This window comes from Notothenia rossii, assembly GCF_949606895.1.
Source record: "Notothenia rossii genome assembly, chromosome: 3".
In the NCBI taxonomy this organism is placed as follows: Eukaryota; Metazoa; Chordata; class Actinopteri; order Perciformes; family Nototheniidae; genus Notothenia; species Notothenia rossii.
The window spans coordinates 1,160,656-1,179,875 of record NC_136901.1 but is presented as its reverse complement, the minus strand read 5'-3'; the positions used below and the strand labels follow the sequence as shown (position 1 = coordinate 1,179,875).

Below are 19,220 nucleotides of genomic sequence, written 5' to 3'. Positions count from 1 at the left end.
CCGCTAAGCTAAAGGTGGCTAATGTTGGGCTATAAAGGAACTACAGCACGGTCACATGACTTCACCACCGCTAAGTTAAAGGAGGCTAATGTTGTGCTATAAAGGAACTACAGCACGGTCACATGACTTCACGTCACCACCGCTAAGCTAAAGGAGGCTAATGTTGGGCTATAAAGGAACTACAGCACGGTCACATGACTTCACGTCACCTACGCTAAGCTAAAGGTGGCTAATGTTGGGCTATAAAGGAACTACAGCACGGTCACATGACTTCACCACCGCTAAGTTAAAGGAGGCTAATGTTGTGCTATAAAGGAACTACAGCACGGTCACATGACTTCACGTCACCACCGCTAAGCTAAAGGAGGCTAATGTTGGGCTATAAAGGAACTACAGCACGGTCACATGACTTCACGTCACCACCGCTAAGCTAAAGGAGGCTAATGTTGGGCTATAAAGGAACTACAGAACGGTCACATGACTTCACGTCACCACCGCTAAGCTAAAGGAGGCTAATGTTGGGCTATAAAGGAACTACAGAACGGTCAAATGACTTCACGTCACCACCGCTAAGCTAAAGGAGGCTAATGTTGGGCTATAAAGGAACTACAGAACGGTCACATGACTTCACGTCACCACCGCTAAGCTAAAGGTGGCTAATGTTGGGCTATAAAGGAACTACAGCACGGTCACATGACTTCACGTCACCACCGCTAAGCTAAAGGTGGCTAATGTTGGGCTATAAAGGAACTACAGAACGGTCAAATGACTTCACGTCACCACCGCTAAGCTAAAGGAGGCTAATGTTGGGCTATAAAGGAACTACAGAACGGTCACATGACTTCATGTCACCACCGCTAAGCTAAAGGAGGCTAATGTTGGGCTATAAAGGAACTACAGAACGGTCACATGACTTCACGTCACCACCGCTAAGCTAAAGGTCGCTAATGTTTGGCTAGTCTCACTACCCGATCTGCAGCTCTGCCCGATCTGCAGTGCGCATGTGCGAGATGGTCCGCCATATTGAACGACTCCAGACGGCAACCCAAGAAGGACACTTGACACAGTGGCTTTTGGCAAAGCACAAAAAGAAAACTCGAGAGAGATGAGTTATTGTTATTACAACATGATTCACTATTATTTAACAACTCTTGTTATGGGGTTCTTTTATTTGGAGTTAAGTACATCGTCAGAATAAGTGAGAAATGAATTTAACTTCTGTTAGACAGCCATATGCCAAACATTTTTGCATACATTAAATAATTATTCAGTATGATAGCCAGGTTTAATGTTTTTAATCCTTCAGCGAGGAGGATGGCATCTGCGATCCCTCGCTATCGCGTGAAGGTTCTGCTTTATGCGCTCCGCACAGTAACCCTACTGCGAGGCTCCGGCAAACAGTTAATGAGCGTGCTCACTAGCCTACCTCCCCCCCCGTTCATAAAGTCAAGTACCCCTCAAAAGGTCCGGTTTATTTCATTTTAAGGATGCGCACCAAGCAACATCTCCAGGTGCTCCTTTGAGAACCAGGGCAGAAAGGTGATGTGCACCCCTGCTTATAATCCTTAATATATATACATAACATTCATAGTAAAGCTTTAACATGATTATCTAACTTACTCTGTGAAATCAAACGTCATTATTTCAATTGTTTACCCTGATTGGTGCTGCACTCTAACCTCATACGATTCAATAACCACTATTATATTGAGATGTTGCATTCATGAAATAAAACCCACAGAAACCCGGTTTGCTGCACGTTTATTTCTGCAGAACCACACCGTCATATTGATTCTAAAGCTTTTAAACAACCTCACATTTCCTCTACGGACAAACTTTATTAGCATTTAGCTCTAGTGTTGTTTACTCGTCGTCCGTGCTCTCGATGGCTTTCCTCATCCAGCGGCCCATCCTGAACAGGTGTGTGTAGAAACCGTACTTCCCGTCACGATCACACCCCTCGCCCCACGACACGATGCCCATCTGGTACCAGCGGTTATCTGCCGGGTACTGAGAGGAAGAGACGGTCGACAATGAAAGACATTAAGAGCATAAAACACATTCGAAACATTAAAGCGAAGATAATAAAACATGAATAACAGGCACACTGTAACCCGACCCCATCTTTGGCCTCTAAACCACTTTTCTTTTCAATTCCCAGAATGAGGATATTTAACCCTTCACGTAGACTTTAGCCACCAAGTGTTGAGCAAGAAATCCTAATTATGTGCAGCTTTTCTAACGTGGAACGAGCCGTACCTTCATCACAAACGGTCCACCGCTGTCTCCCTCGCAGGCGTCGCCACGTACTGCCTCACCGGGTTTAAATCCTGCCACAGAAGCATATCATATATTCAAGATTCAAGTCTTTATCATCATGTGCTCAGCAGCTCCAGTATAGATATGTCAATGCAAATCTGAAGACACAGGCTCCTCCAACAGTTTAGTCAGTGCTTCTGCTTTCACCAGAGTATTATTAAACACGGGTATCTGTACTTCTACTAGAGGGAAGGATGTGTGTACTTTTCCTCTCTGGTTATCAGTATAAAGTTGAGAGTTACCGGCACAGAACATGTTGTCCGTGGTCTTCACGCTGGTGGAGGCGCGGCAGATGTCCGGGTCTACGATCGGGAGGTGGATCTGTTGGAGAACTTTTGGTAAGTTCCTCGCTGACGGGTTCCAGGTTTCCTTCAGGTTCCCCCAACCCGTGACCCGGCCTTTAAATCCAGAAGTCATCAGTCTGTGAGGAGGAAACAGAGGTCAGAGGTCAGTGAAGCCCCGATTTGAAGGTCCCCTATTATACTATTTAGGCGTACATTATAGGTCTCAGATATGTAAAAATATATAAAATACACATACTCTCTCCAGCACAGGTTAGCTCTGAGTGTTAGCATGCTAATGTAAACACAGACCATATTACTTCCAGAACACGTCTCATTGTTTCTGACAGCACGATTCTGATTGGCCCGTGGGGGTAAAGCCCGCCCAAATTTTAGTAACGTCGTCATGACGCAGCAAATCTTGATCAGTTCCGTTGTTCCCCGTTTTTAGAGATGTGGGTACGGAGGAAAAGAGAGGGGGTTTTATTTCCTGACACTTTGAGAGTCTCCTGACACACAGGGGACACACCGGGGACACACCAGGGACACACGGTGATGTAGAAAAGACATCAGAAAGTGACTTGCATGATAGGACACCTTTAAAGATATTGATAGGAGACCTTTAGAGACCGTGTGTTCCCATGTTTCTTACGTCTTGGCGACCTTCTTGCTCGGCAGGCAGATGGGATGGATCTGATCCGTGAAGACGACCGGCCTGCGGAGGTGAAGCAGAGCGATGTCTCGGTTCAGATTCACCTTCCAGTTGTACTTTGGGTGAACGATGATCTCATCGATGGCCACGATCTTTTCAACGCCGCGCTCAAACCTGGAGAAATCATCAAGAAAGTCATGCTGTGATCAAGCAAACTACTTTAAAAAGATAAACAGACAAACAACCAACCAATAGACAACCAACCAACAATAGCCAAACAACCAACCAACCAATAGACAACCAACCAACACACCAAACAACCAACCAACAATAGCCAAACAACCAACCAACCAATAGACAAACAACCAACCAACAATAGCCAAACAAACAACCGACCAGCACACCAAACAACCAACAATAGCGAAACAACCAACCAACCAACACACCAAACAACCAACCAACCAGTAGACAAACAACCAACCAACCAACCAACCAACCAGTAGACAAACAACCAACCAACACACCAAACAACCAACCAACACACCAAACAACCAACTAACCAATAGACAAACAAACAACCAACAATAGCCAAACAACCAACCAACCAACACACCAAACAACCAACCAACCAACCAACCAACCAACCAACCAACCAGTAGACAAACAACCAACCAACACACCAAACAACCAACCAACCAATAGACAAACAACCAACCAACAATAGCCAAACAACCAACCAACCAACACACCAAACAACCAACCAACCAGTAGACAAACAACCAACCAACAAACCAAACAACCAACCAACACACCAAACAACCAACCAACCAGTAGACAAAAAACCAACCAACACACCAAACAACCAACCAACACACCAAACAACCAACAAACCAATAGACAAACAACCAACCAACAATAGCCAAGCAACAAACCAACCAACACACCAACCAACCAACCAACCAACCAACCAATAGCCAAACAACCAACCAACACACCAAACAACCAACCAACACACCAAACAACCAACCAAACAACCAATAGACAAACAACCAACCAACACACCAAACAACCAATAGACAAACAACCAACCAACCAACACACCAAACAACCAACCAACCAACACACCAAACAACCAACCAACCAGTAGACAACCAACCAACCAACACACCAAACAACCAACCAACCAGTAGACAAACAACCAACCAACAAACCAAACAACCAACCAAGCAACCAGTAGACAACCAACCAACCAACACACCAAACAACCAACCAACCAATAGCCAAACAACCAACCAACCAACCAACATACCAAACAACCAACCAACCAACCAACACACCAAACAACCAACCGACACACCAAACAACCAACCAACCAATAGACAAACAACCAACCAACAATAGCCAAACAACCAACCAACACACCAAACAACCAACCAACCAATAGACAAACAACCAACCAACCAACACACCAAACAATCAAACAACCAGTAGACAACCAACCAACCAACACACCAAACAACCAACCAACCAGTAGACAAACAACCAACCAACAAACCAAACAACCAACCAAGCAACCAGTAGACAAACAACCAACCAACACACCAACCAACCATTCAACCATTCAACCAACAAACCAACCAATAGACAAATAGAAGGTCTTACTGGGCGCGGTTGTGTTTTCCCAGTCTAACCAGGATGTCGCTGGCGGTGAAGTTCTTGTTCCAGGGCGGGTAGAGGATGCAGTGAGCGGCCGTGAGGATCCATTGATCGCTGATCAGACTGGCTCCACACAGAAGCTCCTGAGGGCTGCGCTTATACAGCATTACCTGCCTGCACACACACAAAATCAGGGGAATGAGTCAGCATCGTGAGTTTTAAAAAACCCTGAAATGAATCTTGGACGTTTTTCAAAAAGATCTCCCAAATCATTAGGAAATGGAGCCGGTGCAATGCTAACTTCAGGGATCGGAACTACACAAATTGTGTTTTTTGTAGTTACCACGGTGCTGAGGCCACCTCGGCGTCGTCGCCCCCGACGATGCGCTTGGCTGCGTACGATTCAAGAAGCTCTGACTCCTTTGAGTCAAGTTTGTTGATCTTCTCGAACAGCGGACGCTCTCCACAGGCTGCCAACATTCAGAGAACAGTGAACCAGATGTTTACAGAAATACAGTTAACGATAGTTTGGACTTCCTGCTTATCTATGAGTTATTTATCGGCACTCACCGGTCTCTCCTTCTCCAAAAGTTCGAGGTTTGTAGAAGGTTTTCCTGGCGGGACCGAGAACACTTCGCTCGCGGTCAGCGGTCTCCTCGTTCAAATCGATCAGCAGATCCTCTGAGAGACAGACAGGAAGTTCATTAATGTCCTCACAGTATCCTGAAGTATCTCAGTACTTTAGTAGTACCCAGAGGTGGGACCAAGTCAATTGTTTTGCAAGTCCAAGTCAAGTCTCAAGTCAGGATGGGCAAGTTCAAGTCAAGTCCAAGTCCTAAACTTTGACAAAACGAGTCTTAAACAAGTCCTTATGTGCTTTTCTCCAAATGTAATGACATCGATCAACAGAATAATACTTAATAATCAAACCGCTCTTTATTAGTCACATTAATAATTTAATAATCCATTTCCTCTCTGCTGGTAAAGTAACATGATTTCTTCTATTTTAAGAGGGATCAGTAAGGTAAGGCTACCGTGACGGTTTGATTCAGAAGGACTTTTAATGTATAAGATCCCTGATGTTGAGGTAACAGAATGTTTATTTCCACTGTGTCCAACATGTTATAAGGGACCCACGATCTATCTTTATGCAAGGGATAATGTGCAGCAAGGCGTCTCTATGGGGAAAAGAACACCTGAATCTAGATCCCTCTGCAGGTGGTACTTTGACTATATTTTGATGATCATACTTTTCTACTTTTACTTGTGACATTTTGAATGCAGGACTTTTTATTGTAAACGAGTATTCCTACACTCTGGTACTTTTACTCAAGTACAAGATCAGGGGCTTCATTTATAAAAAGGGATATACGCTCAAAAAATGGCGTACGCCAGTTTCTACGCAATGTTTGCGATTTATAAAATAGTAACTTGACGGGAAAACGTGCGGTCCTCCACGCAAACTCTAACCCATGCGTACGCACTAAGCACAAACACGGGAGAGACGAGAAACTTCGACACCGTTGGCAGAAGGAAGAATGGAGAGAAATATGTGGAAATAATATAATAAATAAAATGTTACCTCTCATTTATCAGATATGAAGAATTCATTTTCAAACATTGATTAGGCAAGGCAAGGCAAGGCAAGGCAAGTTTATTTATATAGCACTTTTCAACACAAGGCAATTCAAAGTGCTTTACAAAAAATGAAAGACATTAAGAAAATGACATTTAAAATCAGTCATTAAAAAGAAAAGCTAATAAAATAAACATTAAAAGAAAAAATACATGGATAAAAGTTACAGTGCAGTCTAAGATGTGAATAGTTCAATTAAGAACAGCGACAAAAAGAAAAGTCTTCAGCCTGGATTTAAAAATAGTAAGTTGCAGCGGACCTGCAGGTTTCTGGGAGTTTGTTCCAGATGTTTGGAGCATAATAACTGAACGCTGCTTCTCCATGTTTAGTTCTGACTCTGGGGACAGAAAGCTGACCAGTCCCTGAAGACCTGAGAGATCTGGATGGTTCATCATTTAGCAGGAGGTCAGAAATGCATTTTGGGCCTAAACAATTCAGTGCTTTATAAACCAGCAGCAGTATTTTGAAATCTATTCTTTGACACACAGGAAGCCAGAGTAAAGACTTCAGAGCAGGACTGATCCACTTTCTTAGTGTCAGTGAGGAACCAGAGTAAAGACTTCAGAGCAGGAGTGATGTGATCCACTTTCTTAGTGTCAGTGAGGAACCAGAGTAAAGACTTCAGAACAGGAGTGATCCACTTTCTTAGTGTTAGTGAGGAACCAGTGTAAAGACTTCAGAACAGGAGTGATCCACTTTCTTAGTGTCAGTGAGGAACCAGTGTACAGACTTCAGAACAGGAGTGATCCACTTTCTTAGTGTCAGTGAGGAACCAGAGTAAAGACTTCAGAACAGGAGTGATGTGATCCACTTTCTTAGTGTCAGTGAGGAACCAGAGTAAAGACTTCAGAACAGGAGTGATCCACTTTCTTAGTGTTAGTGAGGAACCAGAGTAAAGACTTCAGAACAGGAGTGATCCACTTTCTTAGTGTCAGTGAGGAACCAGAGTAAAGACTTCAGAACAGGAGTGATGTGATCCACTTTCTTAGTGTTAGTGAGGAACCAGTGTAAAGACTTCAGAACAGGAGTGATCCACTTTCTTAGTGTTAGTGAGGAACCAGAGTAAAGACTTCAGAACAGGAGTGATCCACTTTCTTAGTGTTAGTGAGGAACCAGAGTAAAGACTTCAGAACAGGAGTGATGTGATCCACTTTCTTAGTGTCAGTGAGGAACCAGAGTAAAGACTTCAGAGCAGAAGTGATGTGATCCACTTTCTTAGTGTTAGTGAGGAACCAGTGTAAAGACTTCAGAACAGGAGTGATCCACTTTCTTAGTGTTAGTGAGGAACCAGTGTAAAGACTTCAGAACAGGAGTGATCCACTTTCTTAGTGTTAGTGAGGAACCAGAGTAAAGACTTCAGAACAGGAGTGATCCACTTTCTTAGTGTTAGTGAGGAACCAGAGTAAAGACTTCAGAACAGGAGTGATGTGATCCACTTTCTTAGTGTCAGTGAGGAACCAGAGTAAAGACTTCAGAGCAGAAGTGATGTGATCCACTTTCTTAGTGTTAGTGAGGAACCAGAGTAAAGACTTCAGAACAGGAGTGATCCACTTTCTTAGTGTTAGTGAGGAACCAGAGTAAAGACTTCAGAACAGGAGTGATGTGATCCACTTTCTTAGTGTTAGTGAGGAACCAGAGTAAAGACTTCAGAACAGGAGTGATGTGATCCACTTTCTTAGTGTCAGTGAGGAACCAGAGTAAAGACTTCAGAACAGGAGTGATGTGATCCACTTTCTTAGTGTTAGTGAGGAACCAGAGTAAAGACTTCAGAACAGGAGTGATGTGATCCACTTTCTTAGTGTCAGTGAGGAACCAGAGTAAAGACTTCAGAACAGGAGTGATCCACTTTCTTAGTGTCAGTGAGGAACCAGAGTAAAGACTTCAGAACAGAAGTGATGTGATCCACTTTCTTAGTGTCAGTGAGGAACCAGTGTAAAGACTTCAGAACAGGAGTGATGTGATCCTCTTTCTTAGTGTCAGTGAGGACTCGAGCAGCAGCGTTCTGAATCAGCTGCAGCTTTCTAATAGATGTTTTAGTGAGACCTGTGAAGACACCATTGCAGTAGTCCAGTCTACTGAAGATAAAAGCATGGACAAGTTTTTCCAAATCCTGCTGTGACATTAGTCTTTTAATCCTAGATATGTTCTTTAGGAGATAGTAAGCTGATTTAGCAACTGTTTTAATGTGACTGTTGGAACTCAGGTCAGAGTCCATGACTACACCTAGATTTCTGGCTCTCTCTGTTGTTTTGAACATTGCAGAATGAAGCTCAGCGCTAACTTTTATACGTTGTGCCGTGGCTCCAAAAACCATTCCCTCAGTTTTATCTTTGTTTAATTGGAGAAAGTTCTGACACATCCAGTCATTGATTTGTTCAATGCACTTACTCAGTGTTTTAATTGGAGCATAGTCTCCTGGTGAAATTGTTACGTAAATTTGTGTGTCATCCGCATAGCTATGGTAACTTATTTTTATTGTTCTTCATTATCTGAGCCAGTGGTAGCATGTAGACGTTAAAGAGAAGAGGCCCCAAGATGGAGCCTTGAGGAACCCCACATCTCATATTTGTCAACTCAGATGTGTAGTTACCTATAGAGACAAAGTTTTTTCTGTACTTTAAGTAGGATTCAAACCAATTTAGAACTGTTGCAGAAAGTCCCACCCAGTTTTCTAGTCGGTCGAGTAATATGTTGTGGTCAACAGTGTCAAACGCAGCACTGAGATCTAATAATACTAACATTGATTTTCTGCCACTGTCTGTGTTTAAGTGGATGTCATTGAAGACCTTTACAAGAGCAGTCTCAGTGCTGTGGTTTGGACGACAGCCTGACTGGAACACATCCAAACAGTTATTTAAATGCAAGAAATTACTCAACTGTTGAAAAACAACTTTTTCAATGATTTTACCTAGAAATGGCAGGTTTGATATGGGCCTGTAATTGTTCATTACTGAAGCATCTAGAATATTCTTTTTTAAGAGCGGTTTAATGACTGCAGTTTTTAGGGCCTGTGGAAAAATACCTGAGTGAGGAGATTTGTTTACTATATGAAGTAGATTAAAGCCAATCTTAAAATGATTAAACAAACGCCTGTTTGAGACTCACACAAAAACATAACATGGAAAAATAAATAAATACGGATATGTTATTTAAAACCACCTCGAATATGTTGTGTTAATGTTATGAAATGTTTTCTCATAAATGATGCGGTAAGCAGGAGGACAGAATTACGTCTAAACTGACGCCGTGTTGCATTTCTATAGGATGTAGATACGAGCATGGTTTATATACTATCATGTTTAATCGTGTTTTATGCCGTTTGATAAGACTTGATAAGTCGCTCGTAAAATACAGGAGGAGGTATGGAAACTAAGAGCACCATATATTTGGATAATTGTACGGCTGATTTAACACAACGCATTTGTTTTATTTATTTAAGTGGTGAGTAGAGTTGTTTTGCGGTGGCGTTGAGACACACATGGTGCAGTGGAGCCGCTGCGCACAGCTGATCTGCAGCTGGAACACAAACCACGTTTGTAAACAAAGCCCCAACGGTCTGTACACATGTGCAAACCCAGCTTAAGCAACTCGGTTTACTATCATTTCTAAAAAGGGAAGAACATTACGTTACATCTGAGGTATAGGCTATCCTGTGCGTCAGGTGACGGGCACACCTCGGTGTGCAACTATACGCTTCTGTGATTAATTAGCTTGCATGCTCTAAAATCAATTATCGATAATAACTTTTAACAGGCTACAACAAGGGTTAACACAGATTCAGCTTTAGGTGCCTTACACCATATAGAGTAAAAAGGAAGCCATAGAACTTAATTCACTTAATATTCATTATGATTATGACGAATCTTTGTAAGCGACAGTGCGACCCTGTGCTGATGCAGAGTTGATCTGCCATATGCTGCCACTCTGTTGCCTTTTTGGCATTCGTTACGCCAATACTATGGCCACCAAACAAAATGTCTTCTCCGACAAGGATTTCAACTTCACAGTTATTGAAGTTTATTTTCTTGCCTCTTTTTTCTGTCTTTGCCATGTTCGTTTTTGCCTGAAATCGGTTTGATGAATATTCCTTATGGGCGTATGGGTGTGACGGGAAGCCTGCAAAAGCTGCGCCGCATTTCAAGTTGATTGTGATTTATAAAGGGAAACAGGCGTAGGAAGTGCCGTACGCACTTTCCTCGCAGTGGCGGAGCCAGGACATTGTCAGTGGGGTGGCCAGGATGGAACCAGTGATCATTTTGGGCAACACTCTCTCACTCCATAATCGTCCAGGAGCGACGTTTGGTCAGGGTCCCGTGGCGTGCAGTTGTGACTCTCCGAGGCTCCTTCAGCTTCATAAAGGGACGCAAATAGCTTTCAACTGATTGCAATGTATTCCCATCTGCGGCGGGATTTGACACTCATGGAAGCACGGCATCCGTTTGTGTCGGCTGCCCTTAAAGGCAATGTGAGCGTCCATTCCCATTGGATAACGGAGAATTGTACATCCGGAAGTAAGTATTCCCCTTACTGTCGATTGATTTGACAGTGATATCTGCACTACGCATCGACTAAACAACACCAGATTATCCTTGTTAATTACACAACATTGATTGGTTTAAATTGTGTGCAATGCTTTTTTATTTTTCCCCTTCGATTCGGAGAAACAAATATTTTTTCGGAGGAAAGGATGGCAGGAGACACTACACTACCCAGAATCCCCAGCTATCGTTTAGGAATACACCTTGTGCTCGGTTTGACAAACCCATAGGACAAACCCCATTCATTCCAATGGCTGGCGTCTATGTCACGTGATCTTCAAATTTCTCCCTGCAGAAAAAAAAAACATGACCAAACTTCGTTTTATTCTCGGTGGAAAATGCCTATTTCAAAGTTAGTTTGGCCATTAAAATGCGTTTTGATGTCATTTGATGCGAGAAATATGAATTGTTATTTCAGATTATGTGTGCAGTGGATGTACATGATCTTTAGTTTGCTAGTTATTACGCAGATTACTTCAGGAAATTGAGTCCATAGAACGTTTTCTTTGTTACCAAGGTGGTTGCTAGGGACGCTGCTATCGATATTATTTCTGTTATGTTGTGTAACTGTTTAATGGTGTTATCTTTATTGCGACCCCCTTCCCCTTCAATGTATAGTGTTGGTCCACAGCGCAAACGTATTAGTTTAACAAAATCCGCATCTAAAGATACGTTATTTTCCCCTGTGCAATTCCAGTCTCACATCTCACATCACATCGTCATTAACAAATACCGGAAACAGACCGAAAACATTTTTAAAAAATAAAATAATACTTTATTCCGAGTGTGCTTGCTTTTCTCTTTGGAAGTCATCACATAACGGCATTGTAATACACGGTTCGGCTGCATTACATATTACATATCTGCCGTAGTTCTCTATTTATAGAGCCCTGATGAGAAGACTTCTAGACAAACATGAGGAACTGCCACCGAAACTGAAAACGTGGATCATAAATATATCAGCAATTAAACAACATCTAACATTTCTCTTCACACAATACGTCTCCTCGCAAGATCAACACTAATTCAGCTGACTTTTATATTTGATCCAATCGGTAGATAGGCTGTATTTACACCATAAAGGTGCATAGCTGATAGAAAGGGACACCTGGTGGTTAAAGCATGTTATTGAATTTCATTATTTTTATTATTAGATATTAATAGGATCCCTATAAAGTATATTCATTACTCGTTATTCTCTACTAATAGTTAATTAAAGACTGTATATAATGACTATTTTGCACATCCCTTTCAAGATTTCAAGATTTTCTAAGGTTTATTGACATATATACACAAACGGTGTAGTTATGCAATGAATGAAAAACTTGGGTCGCAGGTTCCTCAACAGTGCATTACAAGACATCTATCAATATGTGTGCATACCTCCAGCAATGTTAACTAAGTTGAAGCACTTATTTTAACTGATATTATACATATGTATTATACTCTTATAGGATGTATATAGATATTTCATCTCCGGCCTTGTCAGGTATTGAACAATCAATAAACAAAGAACACAGAATTATTAAATATGAAACACAGAATTTATGTGATTATACTAAATGATTTACAAATAAACACCACTGCATATTTACAACTGTTAAACATGCTGCTGTAACGCAAATGTTTCCAACTTGGATCAATAAAGTATATCTTATCTTAAGATGATCGATTGCTACTGCCAGATTTGCAGAATGTGCCTCTGAACCTTGAGCATGTTTCAGGCTTATCAATGAACAACAGGAGGGGTCACAGACATAAGAGCAGCTGTTAAATAAAGCTCTTCTGACCTTAGCTGGCATGTGGGTATATATTAATGCTGCCCATTATGGGCACAAGCAATTTTCACCCATTTATTAATGATATGTTTTAAATGTGAGTGTTTCCTATCCCCTAAGCCTCCAGGGATGTTCACAGTTTAATACTGGCAACTTATTATTATGGGAAATACGAAAACGTCTTTTAAAACTACAACTCCCAGTAGAGACGTGCCATAGATAGAGAACATGTTGCGAAACACAATAGCCAGCATGTGCAGTTCTGGGGACGGGGTGGGGGACGGGGGGACGGGGTGGACCCGTTCAAATCCAGTTTTGGACAGTCTGCCGTGGTTCCATCCCATTTCAAAGTGCTGTTCGGCGCTCGGCGTAACCCTCAGAGCTCACTCTCCAATCACAGAGCTTGAGGACTATCATGGGGTTGGTCAAGCGAAGCGGAGAGAATACTTACTTCCGGGTGTAATATTCTCTAAAGCAAATGAGCTGCTCAGACCCTCGGTCCTGACGGACTCCAACTTGTGTTTATTAATCAAACAAATAAATAAACACAAGGATAATTATGTGTTATTGTTTAGTACATGGAGAATTGCACAGGGGAAAATAACGTAGGCTATCTATGCCACAATTTTAGATGCGGATTTTGTTAAACTAATACGTTTGCGCTGTGGACCAACACTATATATTGACGGGGAAGGGGGTAGCAATAAAGGTAACACCATTAAACAGTTACACAACATAACAGAAATAATATCGATAGCAGCGTCCCTAGCAACAAGTAACAAGTAGTTAATAATAATAAAAGACATTAAGAAAAAGGCATTTTAAAAAGTCATTAAAAAGCAACACAATCTACCTGCATTACTCTAAACGTGTAATAACGTGCTTTCACCAGTAGGTGGTTTGGGTTAAAAAGCTGTCAAGTTTACAGTGTTAACAAAATAAAATATACTGCTGTTTCTGGTTTAGTTTACGACGGATATATTTAGTTATTGTTTTGATATTTTTAACACAAAAGCGATGGAAAAAACCCACAGCGACACAGAAAAGATGGTCTTAACATGACCCAGCGGTCTAGTAGTTAATAAAAAACAATAATATCAAAACTAAATATTACTACTAACTTTATTGTGAAATTCAAACTGAACGGTAAAAGAATAGTTTCCGTTCTATTCTGAGCCCGATCTCTGGAGATAAATAAAAATAAAGAACTATGACAGATGTGTAATATATTTAATGCAGCCGATCCATTTATTACAATGCATTCATGTGATGACTTTCAAAGAGTAAAGCAAGCACTGCTGAAGAAAGTATGATTTGATCTTTTAGGAAATGTTTTTTTTCATAAGGAAAGCAGTTGGAGGTCAACCAATCACAGAGCTTGAGAACTAATCACGGGGTTTGTCAAACAGAGCACATGGTGTAGTCCTAAACGATAGCTGGGGATTCTGGGTAGTGTAGTGTCTTCGACCATCCTTTACTCCGAAAAAATATTTGTTTCTCCGAATCGAAGGGGAAAAATACAAAAGCATTGCACACAATTTAAAGCAATCAATGTTGTTTAATTAACAAGGATAATCTGGTGTTTTTTAGTCGATGAGTAGTGCAGATATCACTCTAAAATCAATCGACAGTAAGGGGAATACTTACTTCCGGGTGTACAATTCTCCGTTATCCAATGGGAATGGACGCTCACATTGCCTTTAAGGGCAGCCGACACAAACGAATGCCGTGCTTCCATGAGCGTCAAATCCCGCCGCAGATGGGAATACATTGCAATCAGTTGAAAGCTCTTTGCGTCCCTTCATGAAGCTGAAGGAGCCTCGGAGCGTCCCAACTGCACGCCACGTGACCCTGACCAAACGTGGCTCCTGGACGCTTAGGGAGTGAGAGAGTGTTGTTTTGGGGTGGCAGTAAAATAACTATTATATGAACATAAAAATACATCTCACTATAAAATAAGGGGTTATTTAAGGCACCTACAACACACCTCTACATTATTTGGGATTAAGTGGTGGAATAGATCAAATAATATTCAGTATATTGTAGCGACCCTGATAAGATGCTGAGGGTCTCACTCAGGCATCCCCCGTCTCTCTGCCAGTCACAGAGCTGCACAGTGATGCTGGTCTAGGTGCGGGTCTGTGGTTGGGGGAGCAGACGGGGGAGGGCGGGGAAGTTGTGACGTAGTCTTGGTTATAAATGTGTGTGTGTGTGTGTGTGTGTGTGTGTGTGTGTGTGTGTGTGTGTGTGTGTGTGTGTGTGTGTGTGTGTGTGTGTGTGTGTGTGTGTGTGTGTGTGTGTGTGTGTGTGTGTGTGTGTGTGTGTGTGTGTGTGTGTGTGTGTGTGTGTGTGTGTGTGTGTGTGTGTGTGTGTGTGTGAGAGTGAGAGAGAGTTTAGTAGAGTGTGTGAGGTTGAACCCGCAAGCTATACCTGTACCTGTGATCATCTAAGAAAATAAGAGTTATTAAAGCCTAATAACTGGAAGCCTGTTTCCGACTCCATCTGTGAACGTTACAATATCTAATTATTTTTTTCGTATTCCCACAGGCAAAGTATCAACGAAGCTTACATACAAATGTAATGCAATATACAGACTGTTTAGCTTATAGTGACCAGGCAGCACTATGAGCTCATTCTCTCAGTGTACCATCAGGAATACAGAGACACACACACATCATTTAAATAAGAGTTTTTAAATTCAATGATAGGTTAAGAATAAACATCTTAAAGTAAATAACAATAAACAATAGCCCTTAACCCTGTAAGGCCCCCGGTTGTAATTTTACAACATTACTTGAAGCTATCCTAAAAAAGTCACTAAATGTTTTTTTTTTTTTTAAAAAGACTACATTTACATAGTCAAACGGTCCTTTTGTTCAGCCTCACATGCTATTGGGTAGTAAATGTGTTATAGGTCCTTCTGCCCTCTGGAGCCTACACGCCAGGGATTTTGAGCCCCATGGAAATGTATCACGGCCCCACTACCAGGCCCAGGCCACGCCAACCAAGCACACTGCTGAGACCACACCTCCAGAACCGAACCCACTCATTAGTGCTTTAAATAACTACCTGTACAGGCTTGCTTCTATCTAGTCTAATACTAACTGCACAATATTTCCTGACACTGAGCTTTGAACATATAACACTTATGGGGGGACAGGGCTGCTGAGCCTAGAGATGGATCTGTTGGTCCTGGCACCAGGGGGAGGGACAACTGATTTAGTATGAATAGCTGCTAAAAATGTACCTGCATTTACTAAATGTCAGCTAAAAGAGTGAAATGAAAAACCTGTATAGATATTAACAGTACTTAATGTCAGCTTAGTAAAAAAAAAAAACATACAAATTATTATTTACAATGGACTACGCGTAGCTAACAGACACATTTCCACCACTCATGGACCACACCCACCTTTTCTTTGAAACACAGCGTGACATACTGTCGCCCTTTAGTCCCTCTCTCTTGTCTTTCTCTCCTTTCTTTTCTCTTTTGAAAGCCTGACTTTGTGAGTCGTTGAGACATGGTACACACATAAGTACTAGCATCCCTGCTCCTCACATGCTCTCACTCTCTGCCAGAAAGTATCCGCGGTGCTGCACCGCGTTTGGAGGCAGGACCAAACCATTACATGTAAATAGAAGGGGGTGTTCAGAGGCTTTGGAGAATTACTTTTGGAAGAAAATAAGTTAAATGAATTGTAAGTTTAGTGAGTACATTATCAATATAACGTCCTATTAATGTTAATTCTTGATGAAAGATGAAAGGTTACTTAAACATTTTTTTCTTAATGTTCTAAAATTGTTTGGGCCCCCGTGGTGAGGGTGTTTGGGGTGGCCAATAGGGTGGCCAGGATTCAGCTGGGGATGGCCGTGGCCACTCCCAGCCACCCCCCAGCTCCGCCACTGTTCCCTCGCCGGTATGCAATGTTTTGTGAATCGGAAAATGTCGGAACATTTCTGTACCTATTTGTTTGCTTTGTACTACGTAAGCAACCTTCCCACGTGAATCCTACGCAAGGCGTTATAAATGAGGCCCCTGAACTTCTCCCACCTCTGACAATAAGTCCTGAGTGGTTACCAAAAAAAACCCTGCTCTGAAGGTGATTTTCATTTCCTGCACTCAGCTTTGCTTTATCCACTATCATTGAAATGCAGCCAGACGCTGCTTCTTGATTCGGTTTACGCTCATTTCTTGACTTTTTCCGACGCGCTTGGATTTAAATCCGGCTCCCCGTCTCCCCGTCGCTCTGTAGCTGGCCTGTACCACTACACCTGTTGTCTTTGGAGCATCTGCCCCCCACCCTTCTTTCACATAATGGTATGATCCTAGTGTGTCCTCGCATATGATTGGCCGCATGATGGCCCAGCTAAATAAAGACCCGCCACTGCCTGCAAGGATTCTCAGCAAGAGTAGGAGCGGCTGGTGATTCTGCTCTCCCAGACGGGCAGAGGCGCGGGAAGGTATTTTGAGTGGGGGTGCTGAGGTGCTGGACTCCAGTGAACACACACGGCCACTATAGAGCACGCACAAAAAAACTCCCCACACGCAAACACACAGTAAACCTGTGACTGTTACAATGAAGGCTCGATAATCAGCTCACGGCATATAGGCAGGGGTAAAGTGATATTTTTTACGAGTGGGGAGCGGACCTCACCTCCTCTAGGGGGGTCCGGGGGGATGCTCCCCCGGGAAGATTTTTTTTAAATATTGAAGTTAAAAGCATCAATCTGGTGCACTTTGAGAGCAACATTAAGAGATCTATGGATACATCTCTCAACACCCAGATGAAACACAACTGTAAGCAGATGTTCTTTTTCTTTATGGATATTTTACAAATCACTCCCCTTTCAAACTGTATTCTTGTTTTACTGCCATATAGTATTTCATAACTGTTTTTCCTTTATTCTCTTATGTTTTTTATAACTATAATGATCATATGAAGGTGTGCCCCGGAAATAATCTTTTCAATAATTTTTGACCAAACCGTTTGAGACCCACTGAGATAACTTAGACTAAAGTGAACTATCTAAACACTCAGAGAGTCCTTTAGCTCACCTGAGCCTCTCAGTCTGAGAGGAGAGCTCTCCTCCAGCTTGTTGTGGAACAAACAGCTCCGTATGTCCGTTGGTGCAGCTAGCTAACCAGATGCTAACAACACGGTCCCTGCTGCTGGCACCGGTCCCTCTCTCTCTCCCCCTCTCTCTCTCTCCCTCTCTCACCCTCTCTCTCTCTCCCCCTCTCTCACACACACTAAATGTGCTATTTCCGCACACACAGAGCCGCGAGCTTGAATGGCACAAGCACACTTTTATTTCCATGCAACTCTCTGATTGGTCTGGTGTCTTGCCTCTGTTGCATTCACTGAACACAGGAAATTACAGTCCTGCCGTCCTTTCTAGTGTCTTGATGAGGTTCACGTAAAGCACGGTTAATGTATTATATTATTGAGGTAGAATTGTCCGGGGCTACAGAAAAAACATTCGGGGCAGGCCAAAATATTATTTTACCAACAATGTCTAATTCATTGGCTCCATATTACACAGATTATGCACAGCGGGAGCAGCAATGACCGTCAAATAATAATTCAGACAGGGGAGCTACGCACCCCCTGCCTGCCGCTAGGGGGTGCTGCAGCGCCCTCAGCACCCCCCTTCCCACGCCCATGCCGACGGGAGTCTGCTCTTCTAGCGGCCTCTCGCGATCGGCGTGTTGGAGACCTCTGAATTAAATGATCAAGTCACCTCAAGTCAGAAGGCTCGAGTCCAAGTCAAGTCCAGAGTCATTGGTGTTCAAGTCCAAGTCTATTTGTATTTATTTTGTTTTTTTTAGAAAGGGGCAGGTCACATAACATTGTATTCTTCTCCCTGCTCCTTTTCGCTAAATGGTGTTTTGGTAGAGTCATGTTTTCTTGGCAATTATTGTACATTTGGTTTTGCGTACCATGAGCGGGACAAATACAAATGAAATGAAAGTCGAGTCGACTCAAGTGTGACTCAAGTCACCACCTCTGGTACTCACCACACACATCCAGGTCGCAGTAATCCACCGTCACGTTTCCAGAGACCCTCACGTAGCACCAGGGTCCCTCAGGGTCGTTGTCGGGGTTTCTGCACTTGTTTCCGTCCAGAAGGACTTCGGGGATGAACTCTTTGTCCACGCTGAGTTTCTTTGCCTCTGGAGATGCCCACTTCATGCAGGCGTGACCCCCCAACGTGACAGACAGGTCCCCGATGTAGTCGATGCCGTAGTTTGGTAAACAGGCGCCCGTTTTGATTTTTTCAGGAGCCACAGTGGGCGGGACAAAGGCATCACCTGTGAGGGAAAGAGTCGTTGTTCAGGTATGCTAGAAAAATCTCCCT

The 19,220-nt window shown here is 42.6% G+C and overlaps 1 protein-coding gene across 1 annotated transcript in view; it reads right to left on the bottom strand.

Moving 5' to 3' along the window:
- Positions 1 to 1,744: 1,744 nt before the first annotated feature.
- Positions 1,745 to 19,220, bottom strand: part of f2 (coagulation factor II (thrombin)) — a 22,147-nt gene continuing 4,671 nt past the window's right edge. Inside the window, exons 8-15 of the mRNA XM_079668116.1 lie at positions 18,880 to 19,173; positions 5,479 to 5,589; positions 5,252 to 5,378; positions 4,915 to 5,082; positions 3,253 to 3,426; positions 2,562 to 2,740; positions 2,260 to 2,330; positions 1,745 to 2,010 (exon numbers count right to left, since the gene is read on the bottom strand). Of these exons, the coding sequence (XP_079524242.1) occupies positions 1,864 to 2,010; positions 2,260 to 2,330; positions 2,562 to 2,740; positions 3,253 to 3,426; positions 4,915 to 5,082; positions 5,252 to 5,378; positions 5,479 to 5,589; positions 18,880 to 19,173 (1,271 nt within the window). The 3' untranslated portion in view covers positions 1,745 to 1,863. The remainder of the gene's footprint in view (positions 2,011 to 2,259; positions 2,331 to 2,561; positions 2,741 to 3,252; positions 3,427 to 4,914; positions 5,083 to 5,251; positions 5,379 to 5,478; positions 5,590 to 18,879; positions 19,174 to 19,220) is intronic.